Below are 17,445 nucleotides of genomic sequence, written 5' to 3'. Positions count from 1 at the left end.
CATTTACTTTCCAAAACAAAAGAATCTTCTAATCCCACTCACCGCGAGCCATTTCTCTCGCTTATGCGGCTATTGACCTCTCGCGATGATTAATTAGATCCTCGTTTAATTAATTCAGCTCTTCCGAATACGTTTCATCGGCCAAGAGCCGTTTCGTACGTTGTATAAAACAATTTTCTAGATTCCTTCACCGTTGCTATCTTTCCCTTCGATTCGACGGTAAGAACGAGTAAAATAATACCAAGAACTAGAAATTATCGGATCGGTTTGCAAGTTTGTGAGAATTTTAGCGGATCTGTTGTAACGACAACGCGTAATTTATAAAAATTATTTTACGAATCAATAGAATTCGCCCCCGCTACAACCGGAATTTTTGCCCATCGTAAGAAAAAAGATTACGGTTGATTATAGTCGACTGAATCTAAAGATTAGAGAAATGCGAAGTAATATCCGTTATAACTAAAGGAATTACTTTATAGCCAATAGCATAGTGTAATGCCACAGTGATAAGGTAAAACGATACAGCAGTTAATATGTAAAATATGTAGTGCTTAAAAATGTAAATCAGAATGCACTTGCATCGTAAGCTACGTGACATCAATAGGCGGTTAATAATTATCGTCAAGGTGGCAATGTATCGTAGGTAAAAATAAATCTTATCATCGTCATCTGTTTCGTCTCTCGTTTTAGTTACAAGTAAATAAATAACTAGAAAAACAAAAATAGTGCAAGAATATACACCAATTTCCAAACGGCCGACAAACAGGGTGGGCTTAGCCCTTGTTGTTGGTCGTGTGCAGCTAGCGTTCGTGGGTTTCCTAGGCCCGTGTAGTTGCACCAAGTAACTCAGCCTTGCGGTTTTACAACAACAACAATAACAATAATAATGGTAATAACAAAAACTTGGATCGACGATAACGGTAGAGGGAAAAGAAAACGCGTCCTTGCGAAAAAGAGAATACGCAAGAAATTTTTCGACGAGTCGCCAAGCGGAATAGGCCTCGTCGTCATCCGGCGGCGGTTTTCCCTCGATTTTCATTCTTGGTCGCGAGCGCAATCTTTGATAATGACGCCGGAGATAATTTACAGTAAGCCGTGCGCCGCCTTAAGCAGCCGCGCCGCGCCGCGCTAAAGACCTCGTTTCTGCCACCTAAAGGAGCGCGGTTATATCGCGGCGAGGCTATCGGCCTCGTTCCATCGGTTCCCTTCTTGGACTCTAGCTTCGTTATCGCTCCCCGTGGATAGTAATTCCCAGTCGAGATCTTGGAAATCGATTTTTCGACCCGACTTTTCGGTTTAACCTTGCTTCGGCTACGTCTTCGTCGATTCGGACAGATCGACGGTAAATGGTTTTGGATTTGTTAGAAATTAAAATTGGCTTGCGTAACTTGGCTTGCGTAATATCGTGTAAAAGATTCAAAAATAAACGACGGTTCGCGTAATCCGTATTCCAAAATAGCTACCGAAATTATTAGAAGCTCGACTTTCGATAGTTTACCGCTGGCCGATGATTACTTTCTCATAACTTATCAAGGACAAATTGATAAAAAGTAGACTTTGATATCCAACGCATAAATAGCATATGACCTAAGTGTGCTAACGCATACTAACGTGTGATATACTTCGCCTATGTCATTTGGTCTTCGATTAACAGATTTGGAAAAGGGTTTACGTAAATCCTTAAATTAGACGATCTGTAAAAAAAAAAAAAAGAAAGATAGGCTTTGTCGGAACTTTTCTATAAATTCCACGAACTCCTATGATAACCGATTTGCACTCTCTCTCTCTCTCTCTCTCTCTCTCCCCCCCTCTCTTCCTTCGTTTCTGTTGAATTCTGTTATCTAAAGGAGCGTGGATACATCGCGGCGAGTTCATTACACGATTCAGGCTATCGCGGCGTATAGTCTGCGATCGACCTTATTGAATTAGCGTTCGCCGATGGGTTTGCTTGGCGATTATCTGACGCGGCCTATCTCTATATACCTGTCGTTCGTTACGGTTGTCGCGCCGATTTGCGATAATTACGAAAACAAAATCTGACTCAATTATACGGGCAGTCCGCACCAATAACTTCTTTCTTTTCCCTAATCTTTAACCCTAATCTAGAGATTAGTCCTTCTTCGCAATTACTAGGAAGCTGAGACTAACTTTCGCTTGTTCGTCGCTTTTGCGACGTAAAAATTCGACTCAAACGACACGAAAAACTTGCATTAAGAATGATATCGGTATCGCTTACGAATTAGCGGATGTTTCGTATGTTGTACGTTGCGAAACTGAGAATATTCAAAGTTTAATTAAAAATTACAAAACCTTGCTCTGTCTCTTAGAAACACTATTAAGAAGGCTATTGCTACATGCAGGGTAGAATATTTAACTCGAAACGTGTTCGATGATTCCATTGGCCGATCGAAGAGGGTCTCGTCTCGATCATAACAGGCTGACGCAGGGGTTAGTTTGATCTGAGATAGGGCTGGAATCATGGGGCGTAACGGCGAAGGGTGAGCGCGACGAGGGGATGTTGAAAGTTCGCTTCTCCATTTTCGTGAACGCTTTTCCGTCGGCTTCCTTCCTTCTGCTCGTTCGATTTCGTGGTAGTCGATAATTAACGGACGCGTTGCGTGCTTTCGAATCGATGCGTTTCAATATGTACGATATTTCAACTTGTTAAATCAGTCGACTAGATTTTCTCAATATGCAGGCAAGCTAAAAAATCGTCGGCGAGGATTTTCAAAAAAATTCGGCGCGTATATCGCTGGTATCGTCAATGACGAGACGTTAGCGTGGCGAGACGATCGCGATACGCAAAGGAAATCGGTGGCTGGTTAAATAACCGGTTTCCTAATTCGCTGCGCCGCCGTCCGAGTCGCGCTCGTGTCTAATTGCATACCATTTATGTCGCGCCGCCGTTCTAACACCTGTCTTACGAAAATCCATTAGTGGCGCGCATGCACGAGTCCGAATAGTCGGCTGACGTGCGAATTCGTAGCTTCGTGGTCGTAGCCGAATGACAGCCGCCGCCGGCTTACCATACAATCCCTGCCCCCTTCTTGCGCTTCCATCACCATTTTCGCGTCTTGGGATCCTCTCGAGGACGAACGTCGTTTTTCGCGTGTCGGAAACGTCGCGGCTCGTTACACCGCCACGATGAAGCGTTCGTTTCTATATCGATTTCGTCGAGCGTCGAGAGTCGTTTAAAAAACGTCGACACGTTCCTATTTTGTTTTTTCGATTGTTTCCTTTTATTTCAGTTTTGGTTGGATACCTTGCAACGTATGTGTGAATCGCGATCGTGCGTTCGTTTCTTTGTTTTTGCGACCAGTGCGTGATATGTGCTCGGCAAAGACACAGTTTTTTAATTATCTCAAGGTATCTTATCGTTTGGCGAAAATATCGGTAGAACGGATCAGAATTTTATGTAAAAACCATCGTTCAGGGAAACTGAATATTTAAAAACCGGCGTGTTTCGATACCTATCGCGTGGGGACTAATTATTGAAGCAATATTTGCATACGTGTGAAACATATTTTCCTTGTCCTTTTATCACGAATACAACGTTTTAACCACGCCGTCTTTATTTCAGCAAACAGCCAAAGGATTAGCGATTCTAAATTTTCCACATTTCTTTCCATGCACGTTTGTTAGCCTACGGTGCTTTCCAAAAAGTCGCGAGAAGAAGGAACGATATAATAGCGAAAGAAATTTTTACTGTTGCTAGGAAATACCGTTAAAGGCCGCAGTACTCGCTACGACGATAGACGGAAACGTAGCCCGCGTTCATAAAGCTTTTCTTCGCACATCATCGAGGCTAATCCTAAGAGACACCAGTCCTTTGACAGTCTTCTCGAACGAGCTAAGGATTCTGACGTGGTGACAAGCTCTCGAAGCAGCCTAAGTTCATTAAAATGACATTTTTCCTTGCGAAATGAATACCACGTTTGTTAATTAAGAATTTCGAGTCCGCGAGGTCGGAACAGTAAGGTGAAATCGATTAGACGCTAAAGTATATGCGTCGAGGCGACAATTTAGAAACACGAAAAAAGATAAGAAGCTTCGGCCTAATTCAGGGCCGTGCGATGTTAACTTAACTGCTTTGTCCTTTCCGAGATATCTAAATACATTTCATGTATCGGAACCATACATTCTACAATTTTGAAAGCTGTTTCTGAAAATATGTGAGTTGCTATTCTTCGCACAATGCGCATATTTTGAATAGACGCTTTAAATATTAATTCGCAAATGACACCGCACTTTATGCAATAATCTTGAATTATTTCGATACAATCAGCAGACGGCAGATATTCTTTTAATTTTTAGTGTAAAAAAGGCTGAAAGGTCGATTTAATATTAATATAATTTGTTAGTATTAATGCAACTCTGTTTTAATATTAATCTTTTTGCCACGTTCACCCGTTCGTTGCCGTTGTACGAAACACATGGTGTCGCGAGTCTACGCTTTGCCGCAAAGGGTAGCAGGAGCGAATGGAAGAAAATAATTGGACGAAAAAATGTCAGTCAACTTCAACGAAAATTGTCAACTAATGACTGAAAATGTAGACTGTAGTCGAGCTTAGTGGACGAATAAGCGGATCGATACGATTTCGTTTTGCAAAGTTACTGCCGGTTCGAAAAAGCTAGAACTGAAATCTCGTAATCATCCACGTGGTTGCTGAAATCTACGCCGATACCGATCCTTCCAATCGCGGTCGTAAGTCTCTGTGGTCGAAAAGCTAATTTTAGGCGAAAAAAGTTTTTCTCTCGAGAGAAAGAGAAAGGCATTGCGGCAACGTGAACAGGCGAAACCAATTTCTGTAGGTGAATTTCAGCAGCGCGTATTACCGTGGCCGCCACGCCGCTAGGTTTCCACCTACTTGGTCGGCAGTCCATTAGCGGGCCGGCCTCGTTAAAACGTTTCCGCCGCTTAATCGTGCATAGCTAATTCCACTTGTCACACGTGCCGGTATTCTTTTTCTTTTGCAGGCAAGATTCCTAGACGAGGACAACCGGGTGGATTTTCCCGCGGGCAACATCCCGGAAGCGACGACAACGACTGGACCGTCGCCAGTGGTGGACATCGTGGACGTCGATATACAACAGCCAGCACACGACCAACCCCTGTCGCTCGCTCGGCCTCGTGTATCGTCTCTCTGTGTACGTGGCTGCTGTCTGTGTCTCCGTCCGTCTGTCGGCGCGTGTACCCGCGTACGAACGATAATGCTGGCGGCTGACGGTTTCGGTGATCGACGACGACGCGGCCGGTGAACTAGTGACAGTGTGAAATCGATCGTGAGCAGGGAAACCGGCTAGCGGTCGCACTAAATATACCCGGGAATAATGGCCAGCGCGACAATGGGACTCCGTCGCAGAGTGCCGGTGAACAATTCGCCGACCCCGTCGGGCCAATCCTCGTCCACTGGCTCGTCCAGCAAGCGTTCTAGATCTGAGAACAACAACAGCCCGTCCCATGGTAATCTCAACTCTATGCCACGGGACGAGCCACCGACCAAGAAGTCACGTGGCACGTCGACCAACGCGACCAAGGGCTCGTCGTCCTCGTCACCGGAAACCAGTCCCTCGTCCAAGAGTCGAGGTGGTTCCGTGTCGAGGTCCAACGCCCAAACCAAGACATCCTCGGCATCCGTGTCCACGTCAGACGCGGTGTCCAACAACAGCGTGTTGTCCAATAGCTGGCAGACCTCGTCGAACATGTCCGATGTGTCGACGTACGCATCGGTAGCCGGATTGAGTATGGCCGCGAGTCCAACCGCTGGCCTGTGCGCCGGTGGTCTCAGCATGCCCACTCCGATCCCGTACATGTCCTCGTCGATGGCGACGTTCGTCGGAAATGCCACCAACCTAGGCAAGAGCTCGTCCGTGTCGTACCTGGACATTTCCAACATGACCGGTGGCTCTTTGAGCACGTCCGCTGGCTTGAACAGCGGCTACGTCGGCAACGGGAACGCTGGCAACGCGATGGACTCGAAGAACGGCGTACCCATGCCGTTCCCTGGAATGTCGGCTGGCGTGAACGGCGCTGGTTACGGGATGCAAAAGGGTCAACCAGAGAACGCCGGTCTACCCAAGAAATTCCAAAACGACGGAATGTTCAACGCGTATCAACCGTGGGTGATCAAAACGTACGGAGATTTGGCGAAAACTAAGACTATCACGATCAAAAAGTACGCTCGTATATTGCGAACGCTGAGAGGTGAGGAAGTGAACAGTGCGGAGAACAGTAAGTTCCGGTTCTGGGTGAAGAGCAAGGGCTTCCACATCGGCCAGCCGGAAGGATACGACGCGAAACCGGCGGACAGGATTATCGGCCGTCACGCGGTGACGAGTCCCGGATTGGATCCTCCGCTATACGTGCCCACACAGCTGCCGCACAACAAGGTGAGTCCGTCTCTTCTATGGATTATCGTGTTCCTCGTGGAACTCGCCGCGCTTCCGGCTATAGGCTGCAGCTCTGTGGCCAGTTGTACGAATCGTTCCGGGGAATCGCGTGCACTCAACGAAGTTTCGACGTTTCAGGATAATCGTTTATTTGTTCTAACGGATAGACGTGACAGGACGCGAAGATAACGGTCTACTTCGGTTTGAGCGGTTCCGTAGGATGCCTCGATAACGTAGAGAAAGCATATTTGTTCGTTCGTAGACGTCGAGACATTAAATTTTTCTGAAATCAGATAAAACTGAAGGAATCGATCCGAAAGCAAGAAAACACCTGGAAAACGAAGCGAAACCAGTTACTCCAAAATCACGAGTCGTATGGTCGGTACCCAAGGGTTTTCGAAGCGAGCCACGCTAAAAATACTTCGTATTGAGTTCGCACATTTGTCCGACGCCGGACTGAATATACTCTGACCACGTATAAACACACTTCAGTCTGCTTCGGTTCGGTTTCACTTATAGTCATCGTTTTTAAACTTCGCTTCGCGAGAACCTTAGGCAAACGCGTTACGATCACGTCGCTCATTTCCTCGCCGTCTGTGAACTTTGATCGATATCTAAAATTGTAGTTGCGGACATTTCGCGCGACTAAACTCAACGCATCGCGTTGCGTCACGTTTTCTCCGATTCGTCGTCGCTTAGATCATTCGTCGTTGCGTTTCTCGCCGCTGCGTTCCAATTCACTAGGAAGAAAAGCGTAAGACGAAACTCGTGCGTACCAGGCAAATTAAAAACGTAATCAACGAGAAATAGACGCTGGTAGAAAATCAACGGCAAAAAGCTGGAGCGCGTTTCTAACCAGGCGGATAATACGTATCACCATGCACGAAAACTCGCCGTAAAACCAGCATCCCGGAAGCTGTCGCGTGAAGCAAACGCCTCCGAGTGAGTGCGCGCGCGAGCGTAGACCGCAGACGATTTCTCGGTGGATTCGCGCGGCGGTCCAGCGAGGTTACGGGTCGAGAGAATTTATCTAGCGGGCAAGTGGAAAAACCGCGAGAAATCTCGGGCACGGTTGCCAGGAAAATGGATCGCGAGCACGCTCTTATACAACGCGAACGGGGCAAGGGTGAGCGAAAGAAAGAACAGAGCGGCGAGGGAGAAAGGGGAGAGAAGGTGGTCGGATAAGGTGGCTGCCTAATTACGTCTAATTACACGGACGTGCATAGGCAGCCGCGGTGGCTGCCGGCGCGGCGTATTCGCCGCTCGACCGGCCAAAGAAATCTCCAACAACTATGTGGTCTCGATCTATGCGGTTCCTTCGATGCCCGATCGATTTTTAACAATTGTAGTGCACACGGCTCGTCAGAGAAATCTGATCGAGAAATATCAAGCGGTAGGATCGTGTTTTCCTATTTATAGAAGCGTCTTGGCAAAAATGCACGTAGTTTTTAACACTGGAACTGTCGCATGGCTAAAAATATATAGAGCGTCTGCAAAAAATATCGGCATACTTTGATAAAAAAATGCTTCATTGGAAAACAAAGGAATGTGGCGATACATTTTGTAGCCGCAAGAGCTTTTGTGCTCTTGAAAAAAGAAATATTGCGAATTACTAGGAGAAGCGCACAACCGATATTTTGCCAGCGCTGGTCGTGCATTCTTCGAAGATCAAAAATTCCGCGAGTTCCATTTTCCTTCGGTTTTTGTCGCATTTTTGTCGCATTTTTGTCGACTGGCCGGTGGCCCAGATCTCTCTTTTGCGGCTCGATCCAGCTCGCGGCAGTTCCCAACGTAACGCGCGCCACGGCCTTCGATCTCGGCCGCGTAATGGCCTGTCCATTTCTCACGGCGGGATCTGGCGCGGCGGTTCTCCTCTTCGCCGGCTGCCGTCTCGCAAGTGGAACGCGCGCCACGGTGCATCTCGAACTCTTGATACGCGCTCGCCGCGAAAAATTTCAGTCACGGGCTGCCGTGATAAATAACCGATAATAAGTTGTCTGGTGGAACGGCGAGGGGAACGCGTATGGTAATCCCAGGTCCGCGGAACGGATCGATCTTCCGACAAGATGATCGCGCGCGCGGCCCAACGACCGCCGCGCCGTCGTTATCATCCCACCACGATTGCAATCGATTCCTCAGGCTTTCTTCCACTCACCGAGACCGTTTCTTGTTATCGAGACTCGTCTCGATCGTTCTCTTGCGAATAGTTCCGTGTCGTCTTTCGTCCATGTATATACGTGCACATTTTCTCCGGAGACTTTGGTTTTCCGGTTTTTTCGGGCATGAGTTTCTTTTCCAAGATTCTTGGCGCCACGCGTGGGCGAGAACCGCGGTGACGCGTAACGTTACGTATTAGCGTCGTACGCTGTTTCTCGTAAAATGGTGTTTTGTCTTTGTTAGCGTAAAAGTTCGAAATATTTTTTTAAGTTACGGAGAACAGTATTTGCTCGATATCCATGAGCGATGTTTTCCAATCTCAGAGACGCAATCCCCATGACGTGAAGAAAGAAACGCTCGAGTTCGAGTTTCCACGCCACCCGATTACGAAGCAGCGAACGACGGGCATCGTCGCGAACATCCGGCATTTTATACCGTTCGACTAGCATTATCTAACAAAAGAAAGCGCATAGACATCGACGGACGCAACCGACATCTTGGTAGTGTCGATCGGAGTTAGAAAAATTTAGTCCAAGTACATAACTCGACTGTTGAGAACGTGCGGAAAAACTGGGGAAGGTATTTAAAGTAAAATAAAGTAACAGGTTCGCGCCGTTAAAGCGGACCTTAAATCGCTCGAATCGAGGTAATTCGACTAGCGCGAGACTCGATGGAACTGAAAAAAGAACAAAAGCGAGACACTATCCGACAGCGTTATCAAACGCAGTCATCGAACCAATTAACTAGTTCGAATGAACTCGTCTTACCCGCTAGAAGCGTTATCCAACGCGAAATGAACTCGATGAACCGGTTAAAAGGATGTAGTATACCTCGGAACCCAAAAGTTTCACCCGCCATACGACATCGACTCATGGTCGCCGCGAGCGGCGAGAGGCAAACGAGCGAACGAACGCGCGTTTTCCCGAGGCTTTGGGTCTCGAGGCGCGCGCGGGCGCGTTTTCAGGCGACGACGGAGCAAGAACGAGCGAGCAAAAGAGAGAGAGAGAGAGAGAAAGAGGTAGGGAGAGAGCGAGAACACGACGGCAGAAAGGCAGAGCGCGGCTCGGAGCTATCATTAACGACGCCGCGACGCTTCGCAGCCCAGGAAGCTCTCTCGGATTTACGCCTCTGACGTTCGTGGCGGCGTAAGCGTGGGATTCCAGGCGCGGAAGTAACGAGAGGGAGAGAGAAAGAGAGGGAGGAGCGAGAAGAAGAGCGAGGCAACGGAGGCGGTAGCGACGGTGGCAGAGAGAAGGAGAGAGAGAGAGAGAGAGAGAGAGAGAGATTGGCCCCGCTTCCCACGGAAGGAAGAGAAGCAGAGCAGGCGCATAAAGTTGCCCGGTTCCCTCGTTCATCCGATCCGGATTCAGTTCCGCGTGCTAGTCGCGTCGGAGATCGATCAGTGGAGAGGCGTCTCTCTTCCATTCGATTCGCGATGCTCTAGCTCTTCGAATCTTCCCCAACGACCAAGATCTTAGTACGCTCGAGGCCGACGATCGTGACACGTATGTATATGCGTTCTGTCTGGCCAAACAAACGCCACGTGTGAATCTGAAATTGATACCAGTCGGCATTCGGAGCACTTTTTACCCTAGAAATATGAAATGTCGGAGATAAACGGGAAATTTCCGAATCTACGGAAACATTGCCCGGTTTATTATTTCTTCTTTTTAATTTTTTCGTTTCCTTTGGCAAAATTATCATCTATGTAGAATAAATGCTCGGATATTTCATTCGTAATTAACAAGTTCGTTAGGAATCGAATTTCTACTGTCCTTAGATCGTTACGAATATTTTCAATAATAATTACGAATATTTTCGTAATTCCGAAGAAACTCGATAAGATACGCGTTTTTCTAGAAACGAAAGAAAATTGACAGTCGATAGAGTCGTTCTAACGATCTCCTCTCGGACGGCGCACACCTCTCTTTCTCGTTCCTTTTTCTAGACGATCTCTAGTCGCCAGTCTTTTTACATTTTCCTCTTGTTCGTTTTCTATATTTCGATTCCCTCCTTTTCTATCCTTCTCTCTTATTTTCGTCTCGTTTTCCTTTATTTTTCCTCTAGTTGCGCACGATGTGTGCTCACGGCGCGTAACGACGCCGTTCGAACGCGCCACCCGTAAAATATTTCTTCGTCGCGATAGTCATTTTTCACGGTTGACCGTCGTCGAGGGCCGCGAGATAACAGCGGCTCACCTCTCCGGTATCTGTTCTCTCCCGGCTACGGCGCGCGCTCCTCGTTCTCTCTCTCGTTGGGTGGCAGAAGAGTAGGTCTGGCCGGCTAGTCATTAGTCACTTTCCGAAGCAGAGGCACAGACAGGCTGCGCCGGTATCCGTTCGCCGCCTTTCTTTCTCTTTCGCTCGCTCGCGCCTCGCCTCTGTCGCCTCTCTTCGTTTCTCTGTCCGCACCGCTGCCTTCGCAGCACGGCGAGCTCTCTTCTGCGTTTCTCTTTCCCTCAGCGACGCCGTGCCGTGCCGTTCCTTCTCTCAGTCGCGCGCTTTGCCGCGTCTCTATACCGGCCACCCTCAGCGATGGTTTCGAGACGCACCAGGATCGACGGCAACCAGTCGAATTCGAGCAACTTCTCAGACGGCACGGGATTTTAGCGATCCCATGTGGATCCTTTGTGACGCAATGATTCTATGATTTTAGCGATGACGTTTTAGATGATAATTTCACAAATAGTAGCCCACGTCTTGACGTGTGTATTCTTGACAATAAAGAGACTCTTCGGATATGATACTTCGCTACTGGATATTGTACTTTCATATTGTGGCTCAAATTTTCGATAGGACAATTAAGTCGAGGTACATTTGCTTATTTCGCATTTGTTGATACCAACGTGCAATGTATTCAAGTTTTTATCGTACCATTTTGGCTACCATATTGGAGAAAAGTTCTGACGATGTTCCAAAAGAACGCAACTTACGTATGAAATTTCAAATGTAGCAATTCGGATAGCAATGGTCCATAAACATAAGTATAAATATCGAATTACAGGCGAACGAAACAGTAAAATTTTTATAACGTTGACGTAAAGAGAGAGAAAATAAAAATCTGTGATACTTGTATTATACATCTCGAACGATAGTCAGCAAGTCGATGAAATAGCGTTTTAGAACGCTTACGACAAAAGTATTTAAAATACAAAAAGAAGAATAAAGCGAAGCAGGAAGAACGCTATTCGTTCGATTATCGCAATTTTCCTAACCCGACAGACACTAGATCCCACCGCCAAAAATCCCTGAAACCAACGGTAACACCAGCCGCGCTGCAAAAAGTTGCTGAGCGAAAAAAGGGAAAACAAGAAAAAGCCAACATTTCACCCAGCAGCGCTATCAACAAACCCGGATCACCAATTAATCCTTTCCACCCCAACTGCTGCAGCAGCGTCGCGGCAATTTCCCCGCGGAGATATCATCGTGGCGTATTCGCGCTGGAAATTGTTCGAGAGCTCGTGTCTCGAGCGCCCATCGCTAACCACCCAGCCACCCACCCATCCAAGCCATCCACCCTGCCCGCCTCGTTCGTTCGTTCGTTCGTTGGTTCGTTCGTTCGTTCGTTCGTCCGTTCGTCGTCCCCTCGAGCCGGCGGCGGCGGCGGCGGCGTCGGCTGCGACTCGAAGCAGTAAGTCTCCCTTCTCGGTTCCGCCGCCTGTGGCTTCGGTCCGTTCTCCGGTCCCCGCGTCACCCTCGCCGCCCCTATATCGGTCGCTCCCTCGAGTCACGGAGAAATTCTGCCGACGCTCTCTTGCCTCCTCTGCCGGTGCTAAGCCTCTCGCGCGCGTCTATCTTGATTGAGAGCGAGGAACGACGCTGGCGGAGCGCGCGGCGGCGGCACAGCCTGTGCCCTGTGCCAGAGAACGACGATGAAGCGGCGGCTGTGGAGAGCCGCGGAGAAGCGAAGTACGGGGAAAGGGAAGCTGCGAGAGTAGGGTGAGTGGAAGCGCACGGCAGGAGGGGAAAGGTGGCAGACGCGATGGAGAGGAGGAGCGCGGGGCGAGCGGTCGGAGAACGTTCTCTCCGAGACCCGTGATCCGGAGCGAGAGAGCGTTTATCGTGCCTTCCGTGAACACGACCGACACCGAGGGACGTGGCGGGAGGGGCGGGTTGTCATTGATCGTCCCGACTGTGGCTCACGAGCCGCTAAAGGTCCCGTACAAGTACGGGCCCGTGAGCGTGCGGCGGCAGCGGCCGTCTCTCTCGTCCGCGTGTGGGCGTGCGTGTACGTGACGATCGCGCTCGACGCGGCTCTGCGTAGCCTGCTGCCGCGTGTATACACACACTACACGGTACACGCTACACACGTGTGCCAACGACGACGGGCTCTCTCTGTCCGCCGCCGTTCTGGTGAGCACGCACGCACGCACGCATGCGTTTCACCGACTACACGGAGCGGCGCGCCGTCGAAAAGGCACGCTCGGTTGCGCGCCGGAACGATCGCGGCCGAAAAAACGCGACGACTGGCCCCGAGCTACGGAGAAGGACGCGCGTTCCCCTGCTTGCCTCTTCGTGTCCGTTTTTTCCCTGGAAATTGCCGGAATGGTTACCGCGCGGGGTGAAACGGCCAGGATCGTTGCGAAAGAGACGATGTGGGCTTTTTTGACGACCGCTTTTTTTTTGCGTTGTTTTTTTTCGAATCGTCCTTTTTTCTATTGCTTTTGAAAGTACAAACAGGAATGTAGGTTTTGAGAGAGCGATAGATAAAAGGGTTGAGGGATGTGGGTTTAGAACTATTGGGGTGGATTCGATCGGCACAAGGCCTCGGGGAATCGTGTTTCCCAAAAGTTCAGCTAGAACGGACAGATATGAAAGCTGAAAAAAAATTGAAATTTAAATTTAGAAGAGTTCTAGCGAGCAAGTTTTAGCGCGTAAGACGATACTTTCAAAGAATATTCTCCCTCGATGTTTTATTTAGCGTCCGATATCCCTACGATATTTAAATAGTTCCAATGTGAAATTAATACTTTCTAGGAATCAAGAGTTATTGACGTTGGAAATATTCGAAGCTGGAAACTTGAATCGAAGGGTGACGTTTAACGGGGTTAATTTGGTCGAAAGGGCGGCGTTGGAAAGCGATTACTCTCGCGTGTGCTGGGCTTGCACGCTTTTCGTCGCCGCGGCCTTCTTTCATTGTATGTACGTGTACGTGTGCGCGCGAGTGTGTACGTCGCTCGGAAAAGATTGCGGCCGGCTGGCTGGTGCTTCAATAGAAAGCGGTCGATCCGACACCGCAATCGCGGCATCTGTTACCGTGACGATCGACCGACGATTTTCGCTTCTCCTTTTTTATCCGGCGAGCTAGCTAATCGTCGGGACGTCGTTTGCTTTCCCGATGGAACGGTACGCTGTTTGCACAGTGGAAAACTTGTGCGCCTCGTTTTTTTTTTCTCCGAAGCTCTTTGTCCAGACGAACAGGGGAAAAATGACTTAATGATTCTCGTTCCAGCGAAAGCTTTGGTCATCCTTGCGAATATTCTTTTGCTTCTAATAGGATTTTTAGTTTCTAACTATAAATGATTTATCTGGCATTCTTGTACGTCGGAAACGAGCCTGTACGCAATTTTAAAGCGATGTCACAAAGAAATATACCGCAATGCCGTTATCGGCGGTTTTCGGATTTGAATCTTTTTACGGTCGTACGTTTTTAGTAGAAAAATCGTAGGCTTTACGTTGTTTAGGAGAAAGAGAAATAGATAGTTTCCTTTAATATTCTTCGGTTTTATCAGTACCATAACTTCCAACTTGCGCAAGATATACATACATCGGAAAGTATTGATCTCAATTTTTAATCTATCGAAGTCCAACGATTAATTTCACGTATTTTATTTTCATTTCTCCGATACCTCCGAAGCGTTGTGAAAGAAAAAGTTCTGTTTTTACACCTAGAAGGTATAGAATGTAAAAATAACTAGAAATTCGATATACGTTTTTCACGTCAAAATTCTTGAAAAATATTTGTGAAACAATCGTAAGTATTTTATTGCTCCTTTCATAATGTTCCGAAAATCTGTAGCGCGTTCAATTATTTACATTACATTTGTCCAAATTTTCGTTTGAATATGAAGCTTATGCCGTGTAAAGTTTGGGGCGGGGTAGGAAATATTCTCGATAATTCAAAAAATTGAACGTAGAACCCATTGGTTTATATCGACCGATGGAATGACGAAACATTCGGCATAACTTTTCTCGACGATTCAAAAATCCACGACCTACCGATTTACGATTCGGAATGACCAAAATTCCTTAAAAATACATTTTTAAATTGCCATTCTCTCGTACGTGCGCTCTGCTCATAGCTAAAGTCAAGTACAAAGCAACTAAAACCTGGAAAAAGGAAATAATCGTAGAAACTTATTGCGATTTTGAGGGTAGAAACGCGCAGTTCCAATATTCCAGATATTTTTAGAACGTTTTCAAAGGGTTTCCGCAGCATGTTCCATCGACGCAAGGAGAGAACCAACGTCCTTGCTTCGCGTAGAGAAAAAGGGGAAACGGAGCAGAGCGGCTAACTGAACCGATAATTCCCCGCTACGATTTCAGAGGTTTGGCTCGGTTAACCGTAACCGTGGTTCTCCGAGGCCGCGCACCTCGACCCTCAGTCAATAAAACAGTTGACCTCCTCGAGGAGAGCAGAAAATAATGCGCCGCGGCTAGAAACCGCCGCCGTCGGTTGACTGGTGCACTTGGATTTTTTGGCAAGCAACCTGCGCTCTGCTTCTCTTTCTCCTCCTCCTCTAATAGCTTTCTGGTCACTGCGAAAATCGTTCGTTCGATTCAGCCCTTTTATCCTTTGCCCCGTGCGTATGGATAGCCGACAGGGTTGAACGGTGCATTTTGTTTAAAAAATGATATCCAACGCTACTGGTAGCGGCAAAAAGAAAGGGAGAGATGCGAGATTCGTCTGATTCAGATTACGAAGAAAACGATACAAGAGAGGTTGAACAAAGGAATGATTACAGACGCGAACTTAGAGGAGCGTACATTTTGTAAAAACGTTCCGTTTTCTAGAAAACTGTCTAGAAGTGGGAATGATTGGGAGTGATTGGAAATCGCTAACGAAAGCGTAACAAACCATCTATTTAGGATGTAAATTTACAGCCGAATCAAAAATTCCAGAAACCTCTTTCCGCAAGGAGCATCGATCGCTCTTGGATTCGACATAAGCCGAAGAGTACCGCGCGATAGATTAATTCCCCATCGATCGAGATTTGAAAAGAAGCAATAAGAAAGGCTCCGTTGGTTCCCTATACTTTAGCCAAGGTAAAAAACAAAAATTCCACGAGGAAAAAACAGACGGATCCACGGGGCTTGTCCGGGCCACAGGCCACGCGGAGAGACCTCACGCGTTTCTCTTTAGTGCGTGACTCAGCGGAGCCGAAACACCGGAGCCACCCTCATTGTGTCCCCCACTCGTATGTGCAGTGGCTGTCCGGGGCCTGAATGCAACCAGGCGGCGAACCCTGCTGCTCTCTCGACACTAATACCAGCACGTGCGTGTACTTTCATTATCGGGGCAGGGTCGGTGATAATAATCGTGCGCCGTTGGCCCGCGGTGAGAGGGACGCAGACAGAGAAGAATAGAAAAGGAGAGGCCGAAAGGGGTGCGCGCGCTACGCCAGATCCGGAATACGGGATATATTAGGGCAAGGGGTTGGAAACCATTAGGGCCGGCGGGGGAGCGCCGATATTTTTTCCATCCCGCTCGTTCCGGTGTCGTCCTTTCGATTTCTCGTCCCAGACCCACCGGTCGTTCGAATTTTTTTTTCTCCGTTTCTTTATGCAGGGTGCGTGCAGGGGCTCGACGATGTCGAAGAAGGTGGGTATATTTTGAAGGGTTAGGCTTGGGTCGGGGTTAGCGTGCGATATAGACGATCGTGAATTTTTGCTTGACGTTGAGCGTGTGGTAGAAGTTGGCGCAATTTGAATTCCTCGAATGCCTCGTGTATTACCGAATTTAATTCAACGACGAGAGGAGTAGCGCGAAGATTTTTAACGACAGTATTTGATCATTCGCGATATTTAACTATTATGATATTTAATCGTCAAACAACTATTCGTAGACCGTTACGAAACCAGTTCTAATAAAATGCATTTCAATACTTGATACATTAATGAAAACCAATATTTGGTGTTTTAAACATTAAAAATTACTATGCGAAGGCAATACACGATAATCGATCCTTTTCTACTAATATACGGAACGTCTTCCATATATTTATTATCTATACTATAATTTAGAATATTTTTAAAATGTTCACGCTTGACATTGAGGAGCGAGCTGTGAAGTACACAGAACTGGGAAATTTGTATCGTGATCGTAAGAATCTTGACGATCGAACTATCAACTTTCGAGATACGTTTCATTGAAAACGAAACAGGCTTTTCCCCTATCCGCCGTAAAGAGAAAAGCTAAGAAATCGTCAGACCGCTCGGTTTCCCCGGGAAGAGCAAGTTTATTGCGGTGTCCAGGGTCGAACGAGCGCACTCAACAACGCGAACGATCGAAATCGGTGAGCATACATGCAGAACGCTTCGTGTTTCCGTGAGATCGTCGTTGCGCGCCAAGGCGCAACCACGCCACACTTTTCTGCGCGAGAAATTCCGCCCGCGAAGAGAAACACGCCGTCGGTGGTTTATGAGCTGATATCTGTTCCGCGGTTGAATAGGGCTCGTTATCGTTACCGTTAGTTTTCCCCTTTCGAAGCACTATCTTCGCGATTCAACCGTGTCCCCAGGAAAAGAGGTTAGCCAGAGGGTGGTTTCGCGTTTAGTCACGCGTTAGCTCTTTCGAGATCCGAGGATCGCGAACATTCAGAGCCGTCGTGACGCATCGATCCTGATATCGACAAAGAAACGATATTGAAATTCAGCTACAAAATGTGTTCTACGCGAG

General features: G+C 47.6%; 1 protein-coding gene across 9 annotated transcripts in view; it reads left to right on the top strand.

Moving 5' to 3' along the window:
- The window catches only part of LOC138187829 (mucin-17), a 72,186-nt gene that overhangs the window by 14,568 nt on the left and 40,173 nt on the right, over positions 1–17,445 (top strand). For 7 of the 9 annotated variants that reach the window (XM_069129019.1, XM_069129021.1, XM_069129017.1 and 4 more), the window contains one exon: positions 4,978–6,390. In XM_069129019.1, the coding sequence (XP_068985120.1) occupies positions 5,332–6,390 (1,059 nt within the window). In that variant the 5' untranslated portion in view covers positions 4,978–5,331. Of the gene's footprint in view, positions 1–804; positions 890–4,623; positions 4,813–4,977; positions 6,391–17,445 lie in introns of those variants that run through there. The other 2 variants (XM_069129025.1, XM_069129024.1) reach the window with 2 other exon arrangements.

The sequence above is a fragment of the Bombus flavifrons genome, chromosome 15 (assembly GCF_040668555.2).
Source record: "Bombus flavifrons isolate JBK064 chromosome 15, iyBomFlav1_principal, whole genome shotgun sequence".
NCBI classification, from domain to species: Eukaryota; Metazoa; Arthropoda; class Insecta; order Hymenoptera; family Apidae; genus Bombus; species Bombus flavifrons.
The sequence above is the reverse complement of the archived record's forward strand: the minus strand, read 5'-3'. Positions and strand labels throughout refer to the sequence as shown.